Below are 16,989 nucleotides of genomic sequence, written 5' to 3'. Positions count from 1 at the left end.
GGCACCGACGGTAACTCCTGGCCGTCGGTCACACCGTAGAAGGGACATCTGCTAAATGAGCAAAAGGCTGCAGCCAGCCCCATTTCCCCGTGGTCACTCATCAGCTCCGCGTCGTCGTGCTGTCCCCTCCGAAGCGCATTGGAGGGGATTTGTAAAGGGAACCGGTCTGGTTCTCGAGCCTCTAGAAGAGTTAAATCCTTCCCCAAGCCCCTAGTTGCCCTTGTCCTCTCAACCTGATTCAGAGACGTGCAATAAAATATGAAGCAAATTTATGGTCTGTTTCAAGCACTTTACTGCTGTATTTTTAAATTCATATATGCACATCTAAGAACTATGATCTGTGAATAATTCGAAATGCTATAGCAAAATGATGCATTTTAGATCAAACATAACTGTTTTCTTACATAATTGTCTCGGATTAAAATAAAAAGAAAGATACATTTCGAAAAGAGACAAACCTGAAAATCTAATGACAGCCATAAACTGCTAGACAACCATAAATTAACGTCTTCATCAAACATTGAAGGGATCAGTGCTTATCTAAATCAACAATTCTTTCTTCCAAGAAGTTGCAGAACAGATTGCCCCTCTAATACTATTTAAAAATCCTCATAATTGAGGATTAGGGGCAAACAATCGCCTTTCCAGAGCAACCCTTCTTCTCTCCGCCGAACAAAGTGTTAAGTGACTGAGACGGGTCCGTAAGGAAACCTCCCGGGGGTCCTGTCCCCTTGTGCCACTCCGGCATCCCTCGGAGCGTGGGATGCTTGTGGGAAGGGGAGACAGGAGCCTTCCCCCAGCTCCCCCTCCTCCCCTCCGCGTTTTTGCAGGGAGCGCGAGGAGCTGGGAGCCCTCCGAGCCGGGAGCCCGCGGGGAGCGCGGAGCAACGCGGCCCCTTGCCGCGGCCGCGGGGAGACCCGCCGGGGCGCAGCCGGCAGCGCTGCCCCCCCCTATTCCCCCATAGCCGGGGCCACCCCACGGGGGCTGCAGCCCCGAGCACCTGCCCCGCTGGGGCGTCAGCGCCGCAGAGCTCGGCTAATGCCCATCCACCTCCGCCGCTCCCGTCTTCGGCGACGAGGAGCGGCAGTCACCTGCGCCGCCTGTGCTGCGAGGCTCTGCTGAAAGATTTCATTTTTGGAAGGCAACTGGAAAAACGCATTTGGAAGACAGTCCTGTTCATTGGCTCACAAAATGGAAACGAGATGAGAAAAGACTTGCTGCTTGCACGAGGTTAGCAACTAAACTATTTGGAGGAAAGATGTAGTTGGAAGATGAACTGACACAAAAAAAGTATTATCAAATTTCATCTCGGGGCGTGCACTTACTGCCTTTTACATTGCAGTACTCAGAAACTATACTTCCCCCCAACTTTGCTGTACTCTCATTGCCGTTTAAAAAAGATAAAAGCCAAGAGTGTCAAAGTCAGTTTAACAAAATTCTGCAAGCTATAACATCGCAATGCTCATAGTAGAAATAGGTGAAGCTTAGACTTATCTTAGTTAACTGCTTATTTTTTGTGTAAACAGTTTTGAAGACCAGCATACTTCTGCTGTTACAAATGACGCGTTCACACAACCTCAGTACTTGAGATCCTAGGGAAGCCTGCTGCATAGCAAAAGCTGCACAGATATAGTACTGAGGATTACCTGATAAACATCCCAATACATTTTAATTCTTTGCTTTCAAATTAAAATACAAAATTTTATATTTTATATGCTTCTTTACATGCAGCAAACAATTTTCATACTACTATTTATAAACATATGCATTAACTGAAGAATCAGAATACTTTTACAAGCTGTAGTGTTAAATGGTGTTTTTTGTAATTAGATCCATTTTTTCTTATGTGCTGTGGTTAGCAGGACATGACTATCTATGATGCACGGTCAGGTTTAGGCTATACACAGAAAGAGCTAATTCACTTTCTATGCTTTGGGAGTTAAATAGCTCTATAAGTTAAGCATATGTCATGCATAAATTGATGTCTCAAGTAATGTTAAAATACAATGCAATTTAAGTAACTTCAAGAAAGCATCTAGTGCTTCAACACAAATATTAGATAAAATTCAGTGTTAGGAGCTACTACTAATTCCCCCACAAAGCTATCCTTCAGATCATCAAGGAAAGTTTACTCAAAAAAATGTACCCTTCAGGAAAACTTCACAAATAATGCCACTTTTTATTCATATTTTCCAGCAACTTTTTAAAATAATCTGGAGTTAAAATTACAAAGTGAAACACAAATTTACCAAAATATATCAAATGCAGATTTGTGCTTTCTAAGATGCATCTTCAGCAAACCTCACAGACATACCTGACAAACCTTTCTGCACGAAGAATGAAGAAACAGTGATCTCTTTGGAGTACAACCTTCCTACTAAATAGGTACTGGTAGAATTCAGCAGCTATAGTGTTAGAAAACCTAAGTTGTGCTTTTACTAGTGCAGTGCTACATATTGCAACAATTTTCATTCATTTTTCCTTTTTTAAAGTGGATAATCTAAGAGGACAGAACATTTTACACCAGGTAGTACATCTTGTAGCTCCTTGCAAAAGGAGAAGGTAAAGCCTAAGACTCATCTTTGAAGATCAGTGCTGGATTTCAAATCTTTATACTAATTTTGAAAAGTATGATAAGAATGTTAGAAGTCTTTCTCCTCTGTTAAAAATAGCTTAAGTTTGGTGGGGGTAAAAACAGACCTGATCATTTCCCATATTCAAGGGAGTTGCTACATGCCAGTGTTGAATTAAATGCTTTTTTTTTTTTTTTTTTTTTTTTTTTTTTTGCCTTACGGAAATACCTTTCAAGATTAAGCAACACAAAAATGCCATATGCTGAATAAATCATTTAAAAATTAAAGCAATAGTTGTGAATCTGCAAGAAAAGTGTAAATGTAAGGTGGGAAAAAACACCATGGGCAGTCATTCAATATTAAAATAGATATATTCAATTTTATTGTGTCTTTGAAATACAAAATTCATTTAAGATGTTAGATTACTGAAATAATGAAGTTTAAATACTCTTGCTCAGAAATTCACAATATACCTTATCTGAACTAAGAGCCTTAATGATGGACACTAACTATTAAAGGAAAACCCATTCGTTGTTCATCCATATACATAATGTCAACTTGCACAGTTAAGAGCTATTCACAATCTTTTGAAAGTCAGAAAGTACAATAATAATGAAATAAATGATCATTTGTAATTTTAAAAGTGAAATTCATAGGCCAGTAGTTATTCATAAGAATATCAATGCTGATAACAATGACATGTGACTGGCTCAAAATTGTAAGCTAAACACCTCTTACATGGTTCTGTATTAGTACATTAGGACATATGACAAATGGGGAAGCCTAATTCATGAACAGGTACATGCAGATTAATATGATCTTTTGAGCTGTCAGTCTTTTGAGTATAGTTTGATAAAAGATAGCTTACAACAGCTTACAGTAGTACCAAACACCTGCATGAAAATGGAGCACATACATCTGTAAATTAAAATTTAAAAAAAATCACATTTTAGTATTCACATCCGTTCACAAGGAAATCACTTAAAATGTCTTTTCAGGTCCTATAAATGGCTGCATTGGCTTAGTACATCTTTTTTATTATTATTATATCCATTTTTTCAATAACACAAGGAAATACCATTATAGCTATAGGCAGTGACAGCTTACTGTAAGAGATTGGTACTGACCAGCCAAGTTTTTTTAAATCAGTCAGTGCACTATTTCATTAGAAGAACACCAGAGGAATCCAAGGGGCACTTGCATGCTCCTCTGCACTGACCTACAAAACAGCCCAGGCTATGCCTGCTCTGCCTGCAGATGAAATAGCCCAGCACTTCTGGGCTTGCAGGGAGCTCCTGCTTCTGAAGGTCAAAGGAGCGATGAAGAAGCAATTGGCCTGCCTGTCTCCCCCACTCCACCCCTGCAGCACCAATGGCAGCTTGCAAACCGCACAGAAGTCTCTGCTTAGACGATTTTGCCACCTGGGCACCCTGGTGACTGATACAAAGAGCTTGTCACTCCTGGGGTCTGTGGCAGAGGACACCATCCAAAGCTCCCTATGTCATGAAACAAACCTACAGACACGGCATTCCACTTCTGCGCAGCATGTTGCGTCAGCTTGGCTTAAACCAACCCCCTCAGCTTGGCTTCAACCTCTCTGCCTCTGGGGACTGGCCTGCTCATGCCTCTGAGCTGCTTTGGCTTGCTGAGCAGGACACCAGCACCATGCGCCTTTCGCTACCTGCTCCCCCTGCACAAACTCATCCTTGGTCAGAGCAGCTGCTAACTCCAAATGAGTCACCCACTCAGCTGCCAAGCAGACAATCCAGAAGGAAAAACAGTCCTACCACTTCCTCTATCCTGCTCTCGCATACATGACTTTGAAGAGAGGGTGAGGCTTACTCTACTGCAGATAGGCTACGCAAGCCCTAAGTTAGGGATGTTGGCAGCATTGGTTGGTAGCAAATCTACCAGGACATTTTCTAGATTCTTGATGCAGCATGGGGCACAGTTATGGGACAACCTCTGCAGGTCTTGCTTTGTTTAAAGTTTGACTAATCTGATTTGTTTCTTGTGTGGTGAAAAGAGTGCACCCCCAACCCTAATGGATGACCTCTAAGTGCTCTCATGGAGCTTTCCTTCAACTTCCGGTAAAAGTTCTGACACTTTTCTTAAATGAATGTGTGCCTACAGATTGAATTTGATAGTTTGGAGATAACTTAGCTCTTCTTTTAATTTCAAAATAGATACTATACAAACTGATCAGCAATTAATCTGAAATTACTAAGAATTTGCATGTATTTTTGGCAGAGTCCCATTACGTCCTACTAAATTATGCAGCAGCCTGTGATATTCTTATTCAAAATCCTAAAAATAGAATATAATTACAAAAAAGTCATGTTTAAAACAAATACCTACTGTTATTTTTGCAGTTGCTTCAGGTTTGTTTCAAAGTCGGATGCCAAAGAAAGATTTACCATAACTGTGGCATGAGACATTTTACAGCTTACATTTAAGCAATAATGTAATACAGTCAACAGTGTAATGATATCAACTTTTCTTCTCTCAATAAAAACAGCTTCTAATGTCCAAACTGGATTGTGAGCTATGGTTGAGTACAGAATAGATCTTGTGCTTACCTTCAGAGTAACTAGAGCAGTGACTAACTTGAATACAAGAATCTCTGTATAAAAACAAATTTTTATTCTATGGCACAAGGCACTAATCAGGTTTTGCAGTTGATTAAATGTTGAAGCAAAGTTAAGGCATTTAATCAACTGCAAAGCCCATTTAATGTAAGTATACTCCAACACTGTAGACATTATTGATATTATATATGAAAATGTTCATCCAATATATCTCACAAAAACACAATTTTCTCCTCTGAGGACTTGGAATGTGGCTGTGCCAGTCTCTGAAAGCCTTTCTACTGATGCTTATTTAGCGTATGTGCTTTACATGAATAACTGAATGGTCTTAGACACAAATAATAACAAATAATTCTTAGTAATGAACAGCAGTTTTCACCGAAAGGCCATCAAGTGCTCTAGAAATGAGTAAAATTTCCCATTTTAAAAGAAATGCAGGACTAAGGAACAGGAAATTTCAGTTCACCATTCTCTAAGTTAGCTAGTGACACTGATTATCCACTGGTAAAGATGTGTCAAGCCAAAGTTTTCAGAGGTCCATGTCCTTTGCACTGAATAGAGTGTCAGGGGCTTTTTTGGAGCACCATGCTTCTGACAGCATCAATGCACAGCACCCCAAAAAGGCAGCAGTGCAAGCAACAAAATTCTGGAAAAGGTGATTTTTTTCAATGACTTGTTCAGCAAGCACTGAGAACATTTGAGTGCATTGAGTGCTTTTGGCCACTCCAACTCCAGATAAGCCAGCAATTCAGTCAGCATCTATAGGCAAATCTGAACTCACATTCAGGTAGCTGCAACACTTCCATGGCTAGTTAGCTATTTAGAGAAATGCAAATCCTGGCACAGAATAGATTAAGGGTTCACTAGCCAAACTAACCTTCTCTTGCAGTGACTGCTCATCTTTCTTCTAAGGCTAACTTCTATGGGTGATGACTGTATACTTGGGAGCATAAGGAGAAGTCTTGTTCATGTATAGCATTATTATTCATTGGCTGGTTGTGTGGGCACACCTTTTGCTGGCACATCCAAACCACAGGATTTTTGGGAACACAGGATGAAGCCCACTGACATGGCTACTCTCCCACCACAATTATCATCTTGGCAAATTGAGACTGGACAGCCAAGAGAATCCTCACCAGACTCTGAAGTGATGGCTGGGAACAGAAACTGGGTCTAAAGATCTAAAGATCTTCTTATAGCCTACACACTAGTAAATTAATTTATGAAAAAAGCAAGCCAGTCAAGGACGCTGTGCAGTCAGTACACAACTAAATTCTATGACTGCCTAGGGTTTTTACTTGCTCAGATTTTGGCCCCAAAGAAGGTCATTTTTGAAGAAGGTATGAAGCCTCAATAGGAAGTGTAATGCAGTTGATGTGGAGGTATTATAAGACTTTACTAGGTATTATAGGACTTTAGATCTTCTTGCATTTAATTTATTGTCCAGGTCATGCAACCCTAAAAGATGTTAAAAATTCCAGGAAAAAAGGTGTCAATCACCTTAGCTCATTGTGATGAGGAGGGTAGTTTGGCTTTTAGATGACTAAAATCTTGCATTAAGACAAATTCACTCAAATTATTTTATGTTTGTCTTTCCCCCAATCCCCTTAAACCATCAAGAATATTGAACTAAAGACTTAAGGAAGGTCATCTCCATCAAGAACTACTGATGCAGACAACCTTCCAATCTGTAGGCAGATAATGCAGACAATGCAAACATAGGCTAGACCACTCTGCCTATGCATAACTCAGGCACATTAAAACAATATTAAAAAGTAGTTTTAGATACCACACTTGTCCTTTAAGACCTCTGTCATTCTTTTGCTTTTTTTGGAGAAACTAACAAACACAAGAAATTGTCAAAATAAACAGACATGTTACTAGTAAAACAGTAAGATAAATAGAAGGTAATTTTTGAGATGATAGCATCATTTCAAACAGGCTCATATATTTTCTCCCTGAAGAGTTTAGTTTTATGGCTCAAAAGCCAAAATAGATAATTTAGGCTTGATACAGAATCCATTAAAATCAACAGAACCTCCACTCTAACTTTAATGGACCATAGAAAAAAGAAAATCACACATTTTAATTTCTTTGCTTTGCACAAAGTGTTCACCCTCAGCACATATCACTGACACCAGAGATATGTTCCCAGAAGGTCACTCTTGAAAATCATGCCCCCTACCCATATAGCTTCCATTGCATCTCCCAACTAAGGACTATAGACACTTAGGTCCATGAAGGGAACAGAGTAAATAAAAAGTTAGGACAATGATTATTACAAACTCTTTCCTTCCAGAGGGTAAGCCACCATACAGAATTTTCTAAGTTTCTCCTTTCTTGCTATTATGTTTCTTTGAGCAGATGCAGTGAAGCACCCAGATGGTAAGGTATATGGGACCTCTTAATATAAAAAGAGGTAGCCCCTGTTAAGGAATGAGGCCTTTTGGCTCAAAGGACGTCTGCAGTGTACTTGAATTGTCAAGTTTCCAGGGAGCCTAAGCGGTTCCCCAGAAACAGCTGCTGAACAACGTTTCCCATATACACAACTTGGATTCAGCTTGAGGCCAACCTCCCTGAAAATCCTACTCGGCTCATGTCTGAGAATATGGGGACCTTTCGTGGAGGCACACTGGGCTATTTAGTCAGCCCAGCTCTAGTCATCTCACTTCACTATGAACTCAGCAGGACAAATGGAGGTTGCATGTCCCAGCATGTGACATCTACCCTCAGTCCAAGGGCTTTTCTCCTTAAAAACAAACAGGAAGGAGACAAAAGTAGAGAGGGAAGAGCAAATATTCTCTAAAATAAAAAACAGAGTGAGGAAACAGAGCAAGCACTGAGGTTAATGGAAGGCACATAGGCAGCTGCTCACTTTCCTAATGACCTTAGCTTGTAACGAAAGACAACATCCATGTCTGGGAGGAGGATACCAAGGCCCATACGACTGTTGTCAAGTCTGACAGCTTTGTTTTCCACCAGTTCTACATCAAAATGAGACAAAAGCAAGAAAAGAAACATCTTAATTTCATTCATTGCAAGGAATCTCCCTGGACACATGCTGATCCCAGAGCCAAAGGGCATTAGGAAATATTTCAGTTTTCTTCCTGCTTTGTAGAATGTGGTTTTCTTCTTGCCATTTTCTATGTAACGATCAAACTTATATTCCTGAAAACAAAAGGGAGAGAGAGAGCAATAGGTAACAAAACAGTTACATGAGTTGCTTTGTTTGTGTGATGGTAATGTTTCTAAAAGCCAGAAAAATACCATAAAGAGGAAGACAAGGAGCTGACAGCTTCTCCTCTTTAGTTGGTTCCCTCAAGTTTCATTAACTCACATTATCTTCCCTGCAACACTCCTTAAATCCACTTACTTAGCTTAGCCTTTTACACTAGGCTCCTTCAACTTCCACATCTCATCCACTGAATGTCTGACCTGTATTGATTGTAATTAGGTTTTGACCGCTTTGTAGCAGGGACAATGAACCTTAGTGGAAGGACAATTTTCTTGTAAAGCATCATATGCACTCAGTTTGGTACATACATCATGAATAAGAACAATCTACCAAATTCTGCTAATGCCTACGAATAAATTAATGCACTGCATTTATCCTATTCTTGCGAGGTACAGCAAAATCTATCCTTCTTCTGCACCCAGTGGTGCAGATTATTCAAAAATCAGTCTTGATACCTTGCAATCAAATTTCCCTTCAGTTGGATATGGTTGTTGCTTAATTTGCCACATCTGACCTTCAAATTGCTAGTGAATGACCATTATAAAGAATATCTTTTTTTTCAAGTAAGGCTTGAAGTTGTGCTTGTAACTCAGGTTCAATACATTTTTAGGTTCCATAAAATCCTAGTGATGATTTTCTAATAGCAGGATCCCTGTTTAGGGATAATCCATGTTTTTGAATGAAGGAGATCTGGCAATCCTCACTCAGTCAACAGCAAATTAACCACTTATAAAATCCTCCTGCATGCTTTGAATAAAAATGACAGACACTTCTTGTTTATGGTCACTCATTAGCATTTGTCCTGCTTTGCATACATCTGCTATAGCACCAGCCATTTGGAGCTGGCTGGGAACAAGTCAGTCAAACAGAAACCACCTCAACTGATTAAAAAACAAAACATAGGAAAAAAAAAATCCCAAACCACACACTGATAGTGATCTACCATTAATTAAAGGCTCTGAAAACCCTGTACTGAAGGTCTTGCTGTTGAGGAAAACAGTGGCAGGAGAGGTGGCTTATGAGAACAAATTTCACGGGGGAATAAGTACAAGGTGCACCAGAGGGGATGTAACTTGGTGTGTTGAAGACCAGGAGTCTGTTTCTCTAAATGGCAGCAGCACGGATTTTCCATGAAGTTGATGTGTGTTTCCACTGAGAAGTAATTATTTTCAGTTTCTTTGAGCATCTCAGCCAAGAGGAAGCATGCCATTTTTTTTTTCTGGAAAGTTATTACTTCCATTTGAAGTAACACAGTAACAAATGAAAGCTCAAAATACCATCTCTTCCTTAAAAATGATTCACTTTTTAAAATGTAAATCCTGCTGATCTAAAAAAGCTCTGCTAAATATGAACTGTAATAGCTTAAAAAAAAAGAGCTCTTCACTTCACTGGAACATTTCCAAAAGGTGAACTCCTTGTGTCTGGAGCTGCTAAGGACTGTGGTACACATCCTGGACCAAACCTTATGCCTTCTCGGATTCTTATGAGCCACCTGAGAGTTGAAATTGATTTTAAAAAAGCCTGCTGTCTAAGGAACTTGAAAAACAGAAAAAAGTATGACATGCGAATGGAGCCAGTGAAAACAGTCACATCAAACTCATGCTTTTGTTATCAAACCCAGCAGGATTTGGTAATTTTTATTTAGTCAGGGATCTGGCTTCTAAAGAAGGACTTATTTCTGACAACAAAGGAACTCTCAGGTATGTACAGAGGTCTTTGTGGAAAACAGAGCGTGGATGATGGTGGGGAAAAGGTGAAAGCGCTGAAGAAGGAACAGGAGGCAAAGCTCTGAGTGGATGGCCTGCTAAGGATATTATGAAAATCAAGCAGTCTCATGTGATTGGTATAAACCTACCTTTGTCACATCTTTTACTCAGCTTTGTTTGGGAAGCTACCATGTAAGGTGTCCTGCACAGATAATTCATTGTTTGGGAACTGTAAAATTCATTTACTGAGCTCTGCAAATCTAGTTGGATTTAGAGGTTCACCTATCCACTTTATAGAAAGTTGACTTTTTTATTTAGGTTTTGAGTGCAAAAAAAGGGTTACCAATATCTGCTTACGCTTTTACAATACCGTGCCAGAGCAGAAGATGGCTTGAACTTAAATTTATGTACTCAGGAGAAAAGCATTGCTGCAAAATTATCTCGTCAAGCTGCCTGTTTTCCCAGGAAAGTTTTCCCTAAATACATGACAAGCTCAAGACTGCACCTTTCAAAAAATTCAATCTCCATTTCTATCTGATCCTCAGTAGTTACTGTTGAAAGAACACTGCATATTTTAAGAACCAAACAGAACAGTGATTTCCCCACTTTTCGAGAGGGCCCATGTGCTGAAATCAATGTACTCCGCAATGTGTGGATTGCTCATTCACTATCAAAAAGATAAAATATATGAACTAAAGCTGTACTGTGAAAGCTGAGTAGAGCTGATACTAAGCAGATATATTCAAGCAATGGAAATATGCTAATATATTCTGGCAATTATTGAGTAAGGGACGGGATCAGTTACCACACTGATGCTTTTGGTCTAGGACCTAAACAGATGGACTTCTGACAATTAATAATGTCCTCCAAAATAAAGTGTTAAGAATAAAATGTGAAAAAGCTTATTTGTTACTTGTTACTTTTTCAGAACAAAATATTAATCAACTATTTGCCAATATATGGATTATTTTTTACAACATTAATTTTCTCAACAGCCTTGTCTTCCTTTTTGAGTGGGGTACAGAGAGTGGAGCCCTACTTGATATGATTTCCATTTTTGTGGCTATTGTGTTCATACCTACAACTATGCTTAACTCCTACTGACTCCTACACACTCCACACCTCCTCTTACTGACTCCAGTGGCATTCCTGTGCAACAAGATGCTATCGTGCACTGACGAAGCATTTGAATCTAGTCTTTCCTCTGCAACTCCATATGCACATCTTTATTCTTAGATTACTGAAAAGAAGAGCTTCAGGAAGAAAAGACTCTAAAATGCGTTTTCTATAAACATGTAAACAAGCCCACTGCAGTTTCCAAAGCAGAATTGTGGTCTGAAATGCCTTTCGGTTCAAGCAACAAGTATTGAAATCAGTATGTTTGGGAGACAGCTGCTTGCTTAGAGAAACGGCGATGATCTGAATGGAGATGAACATAAACTCTTACCTCTCAGGAAGAGGAGACATTTAATTGCCCCATTTTATACAATCTCATTTCCTATATGGCACCCCATTGTGAGAACCACAATCATGCGGAACAGCCTACTGGAGACTAGGACTACCCAATTTACAGGTAGGTAGTGAACTTCAGAAGCCATATAAGGCTGAGGCAGGGTGGATTAATTTTGAATCTCTGATAGTCGTTAACTCAAGCTTCAGAAGAAAATACACGGAGATGACACAACTATCCTCAGAGCTTCACTGCAGAGCAACAGCTTTACAGTCTCAAGTTCGTACCACTATCCTAATTGATCAGGAAGGGGTCAGGAAGACCCATTTTGAAGAGAGGTGAAAAAGCATACAGCTCAATAAGACACTGCTATTACCGGGCTTCAGAGAGTCAATGATGCTTTCGGACACTTAGCTAAATGGCCCACATTATTTGGTATTTAAAACACCTTCTATTATTCAGCATTCCTTGGGTATCAAATGATCCACCGCCACACAAAACCCACATTTAGCCTAAAGTTTATGGTAGTCAACGTGCAAATGTCAATTCCCTTGAAAGCAGTGGCAGTCAGTCTCATCACCATGTTTCTCTCTTCAGGCCATGAATCCTTTGACCTGTAGGGCCCTAGAAAATATATCTGAAAGTAGGAAGATTTGTTCCACAAGAAGGAACAGCAGTTAAAAAAAAAGAAAAAGAAAAGAAAACTATCACAGAAGGCCTGGCTGCTGCAATGTGCCTGAAGTAGGAAGAGTAGCACCAGCTGAATGTTTACCTTAGGGTCTTCATAGACCTCGGGGTCCATGTGCAAAATCTGAGGGTAAAGGGCTACCCAGTCTCCTCTCCTCAAACTGACTTCCTGATCCCCTTCAAGCTTGAGAACAAAATCCTCCTGGCTGACGCGAATGTTCATGGAAGACGAGCACATCCGTAAACTCTCGTTTAGGGCACTCTCTGCGATTAAACAAAAGTGGAAGGGGGAAGCATCAGAAATACGGGAGATGATCGGAAGTTATATGTGGCTACAGCTACAGAATCTTGACAGGTTTAGTAGGGCAGGCTAAAGGAAAAAAAAAGGAAAAAACACAAACAAAACAAAACATAAACCAGACACCATGAGGAGGTAATAAACAGTCCCGCGGGGCAGGGGGTGGGGAGCTGCAGTTCTGAGCATTACGATGTAATTCCCACTGATAGTTCTGAGAAATCTTGTCGGCTGTAGGCAGTACTGAATTTTGGGTGGAGAGCCTTTATTCAGGCATCACAATGAAAACAAAACAATCAAAAGACACAAATGCTTTACACATTTACATATATTTTGGAGGTTGCAAGCAAATACCAGTCAAAGCATCCAAGGAGCTATTTAGCTTGTCTTTCGAAAGCTGTTGGCTATAATGGCAGGACTATACATTAGGAAAATCATTTTGCTTGTTCTGTAGTCATTCTGAGAATTTTAAAATTTATTTATTTGTTTTTCAGTGAGCTATGTTGCCAAATGATAATGTCTATAATGGTCAGAGTGAATGAAAACAATTCATTATTTGCCTGGTAATTTTAGCAGAGAAAGACACTTTTAATTGACCAAGAGAAAACAAAATATAATCCTTTCAGTACTAGGGAAGGCAAGGTTATTTCTATTATTTCCACCATCACATCCTGGAAAGCTCCAGAAGCTGAATGTCCTTGCTTTCCCAGTGGCCTTCACCTTTTGCTCCTAGCACGACAGATTTTATGGCTAATTTCCGGCAATTTATCCTGGCAGTTTGAGGAGGAATTCCTTTGGGAATAATATGCATAATTTGCATAAATCATTCTGATAGCATGTATATCAGCATGTAGCTCCTGTCTAGGGCTGCATCTCTCACTTTGTAATCAAAACTGACTATTTTTCCACCAGCGTGTATGGGTGCTGTTATATGTGACTTGATTCCTTCTAATCATCAGTGTGAAAATGGCCCAAAATAGGTTTCATTTTCACATAATAATCCATTTGTGTTTGTATTTATGTTTTGTGAGATCAGCTAAACATTCTCTAAGCGCTCAGGAAGGCACTGTAACCCCACACCCAAAAGGTTAGTTTATTAGAGATGGTAGCTACCCAGTGTAGATGCATCTGAAAAAGATAATAACAAACGTTCTTTCACTAAAAATTAAATCCGGTGCAGCATGCATAGCAAATAAAGTGGCCCTGGATGCTTTCTTGCAGGAGGTTTTTCCTTAAGCGTGCATTTGTCTAAAGAAATGAGGCTGCGGTCAGCTTTGTGTGGCCAGCGCCGTGATTCAATGTGACGTACAGTGAGTCTGTGCATATTCTTTTGGACTGCCTTCGTTACTATAATCAGGCAGAGTCAAATCGGCTTGTTGGTGACGAAGCCAGAAAAGAACTCTGGTTCCAGAATATGGCCTCTACTGCGGATAGCCACAAGGCACCTGACACGATAGATTTCAACTGGCAGTGCTCTGGCAACAAAACTTTACACGGTACAAAGAAAGGGTCCAGCCTCAACTCTTCGGCTCTCTCCGACCTTCGAAGAACGAAGCTCACGACTCCACATTAGCCCACGATTCGAAAATGGTAGCTGACATATGTAGCAACACCATCCGCGCAAGAAATCAAATGAGGAAAGGGCAGGAGGGGGGAAAGAAGAGAAGAAAAATAATTATTAAGCTGCAGCTGCGAAAGAGCAGGTCGACGTTTAGCAACACGAGCGATGCGGTACCACGCTATTGGCTGACACCCGTCCAGGAAGCATGGCAGTCTGTGCCCACCGCCGTATCACAAATGACAATTGGGCAAGCACATCTTATGCAGAAGTTAATCACAATAATGGAGCACAAAGTGTGGCTTAGCGGTCAGATCGTAAATGACAAATCTGTTTTACCTTCCAGTACCAGTTATGTGTGGAAGGCGAGCTTGGCTCTAGCTCTGAGCGATCATGCCGATAATCATTAGATGACAAAAGTAATGAGTCACATTATGATCAACAAAGGAGACTGGAGCTTCTACGGCTTTGCAGGCGGACATTAAAAAAACAGGCAGCCAGCTTTCTACAAGCGCCGTACAAATGCTGGAGCTATACATTGAAAAGAATGACAACGGCACAATAAAACCGCAGCCTTTACTTGCAGTTGTCATAGTTCAGCAGACACCAGCCATTGCTGCTGACAGACCAGCTGGGTAGCTTGGGAGGCCTTCCATTCTGCACCATGAGGTACAGTAAATTATCCAGCACGGTAGAGCAACATCTGTTTCTGTGCTAGTGCCGAACAAACAAGGCAATTTAAAGCATACCAAGGGATAACCAAGCAGCAAATGAACATGACCCTCATTTTTCCCCCCCTTCTTACACACACGAGATGCTAAACTTCACTGTACAAGCGCTACATAAAGAAGCCAGGCTGTTGTTTGATAAGGTGTTGTCAGAGAGATTTTACATATTTTGTAGAGGGAAAAAGGGGGGGGGGGAAGAGATAGTATTGTTATTCTTAGAATCCTCCCACTTCTCTCTTCATTTCTCTTACACTAAAGCTAGCACTCAGCTTCCAATTCATTCTAGATTTTTTTAAAAACTGTTTCAATATACTTATAAATATTCAGTCTTTAAACCCTAATTTGCTATACTTAGTTCACATGCCTTCAAGCATTTGTCTTCCAATTTCCACTGAATAAATGCGTACTAATGAGAAATAGAGCAAGCTGCTGAGGCAAAGCTGGGTGACTTGAGCCTGGCCTGCCACCAGCTTGTGATAGGCAGGCAAATTGAGTTAAAATGAAAAGTCTTGTCAGCTGAAATACAACATGGTAGCCAAACAGCAAGCTGTCAATCATCCAGCCAAAACAAGGGACTGCAGGTAATAAAAGGTCATTGTGAATCATAAGTGCATTTGGCTTTCACAGACAAGTTAATTTTAATTAAACATGATCTCTATCTGTAAATGTTTTATAAAACTTATTGTGCATAATGGATTGTTAATTTTATACTAACACATAGCAGGTAATAGGGTACTATAATTATTAGATTGTATGGTAGGAAAATAGCTATTGACTATGCAAATATTTGGTGGGTCATTTAGCCACATGCATCATGGTGTGCCAACATAAATGATAATCCAAAACAAGTATATTTGCATCTTACGAAGACCTATAATGGTGCTGCCCAGTCCATTCCAGGAAAATATAGCCATTTATTTTCAAACCAAGCAACAATTTTAATGCTTACCATTTGTGTTACAATTATATCCTCTATATTAAGCTCTTTTGGAGTTGCTACCTTTCCATGTACATGAAACAATTTTTCAAGCTGTGCTTTTTTTGCAGGAAATATCTGGAATTCAGCAATGACCCCGGGGCAAGAATACATCACAGTCTAAATGAATGAACTAATATTAAACTAACTAATCACACCTCAAATTAAACAAATACTGAGTATATTTCTGCTTTACCCTTTGCATTTCCATTACAGTCATAAAACCGACAACCATTCTCATGTATTTTACCATGTTAGAGCTCCACTGCGAATCATAGTGACTAATAATGTATATTATTCCGCTCACACAAATAAATATGTTTTGGTTTCTGGAAAAGTCTTATGTAGATAGAAGAAAAAGTGCTGCCCTAGAAAAGCCAGAAGGAAAAAAAATCAGGGCCATAATTTTGTGAAAAGAACTAGTATTTGTGGTGGGTTGAAAGTGTTTTTTTATTCTTTTTCTTTTTTTTTCTTTTAATCATATACCTGTACTTTGAATTTAGAAGTAAATCAGGACATGTTGTTCCCTAGACCCAAAGAGTCTGATCATAACAACAACTTTTTAGCAATTCTTACTTGTTCTCCAAAGCATGAGGAATCCAAAAAAAGGCTCTTGTTAGAGTAGGCCAAAAAGAGGACGGAGAATCAGAACACTTAAAACAGGAGAATGAGATGACAAGGTGATAAACATACAAGAATCCCACCTGGTCTGTCTTACTCAAGAGCAGGGACACAAATTTCCAATTTTGTATGCTCTGGGTTGGTAGAGGGGGAAAAGAAAGACAAAAGCTCATCCTCAGAGATTTTGGTCAGAATGCTATCAGTGTAAAGGCAGTGGTCACCCAAAATGTTCTTCCTTCTCACAAAGCTGCCAGTGTAGATACTGGGAATTTTTGGTGAGCAAGCAGTGCAAACTTGCACCTTTGTCCCTGTATATATTTATTAACAAAACATCCATTTTCACTGAACAATGAATTTAATTCATTTAGGGTACAGACTTCTTTCTACCTTATTAAATTATGGGACACTATCCAGTGCTTTATAACTTAAGTGCTAGAAGAATTGAAATTTAGCTTCTGTTCCTATCACACTCACTTTAACACCATTATAAAATTTAGCAAAAGAGCTACAAGAATACTATATGACAGAATATGGCACTTTCCCCTCAACACATAAATTAATTTTTTTCCAAG

The 16,989-nt window shown here is 39.7% G+C and overlaps 1 protein-coding gene across 1 annotated transcript in view; it reads right to left on the bottom strand.

Moving 5' to 3' along the window:
• Positions 1 to 2,932: 2,932 nt before the first annotated feature.
• Positions 2,933 to 16,989, bottom strand: part of LOC134137406 (cytochrome P450 7B1) — a 126,339-nt gene continuing 112,282 nt past the window's right edge. Inside the window, exons 5-6 of the mRNA XM_062570328.1 lie at positions 12,325 to 12,503; positions 2,933 to 8,329 (exon numbers count right to left, since the gene is read on the bottom strand). Coding sequence (XP_062426312.1) covers positions 8,033 to 8,329; positions 12,325 to 12,503 — 476 coding nt within the window. The 3' untranslated portion in view covers positions 2,933 to 8,032. The remainder of the gene's footprint in view (positions 8,330 to 12,324; positions 12,504 to 16,989) is intronic.

This window comes from Rhea pennata, chromosome 2, assembly GCF_028389875.1.
Source record: "Rhea pennata isolate bPtePen1 chromosome 2, bPtePen1.pri, whole genome shotgun sequence".
In the NCBI taxonomy this organism is placed as follows: Eukaryota; Metazoa; Chordata; class Aves; order Rheiformes; family Rheidae; genus Rhea; species Rhea pennata.
This window is presented reverse-complemented; position numbering and strand designations above follow the sequence as displayed.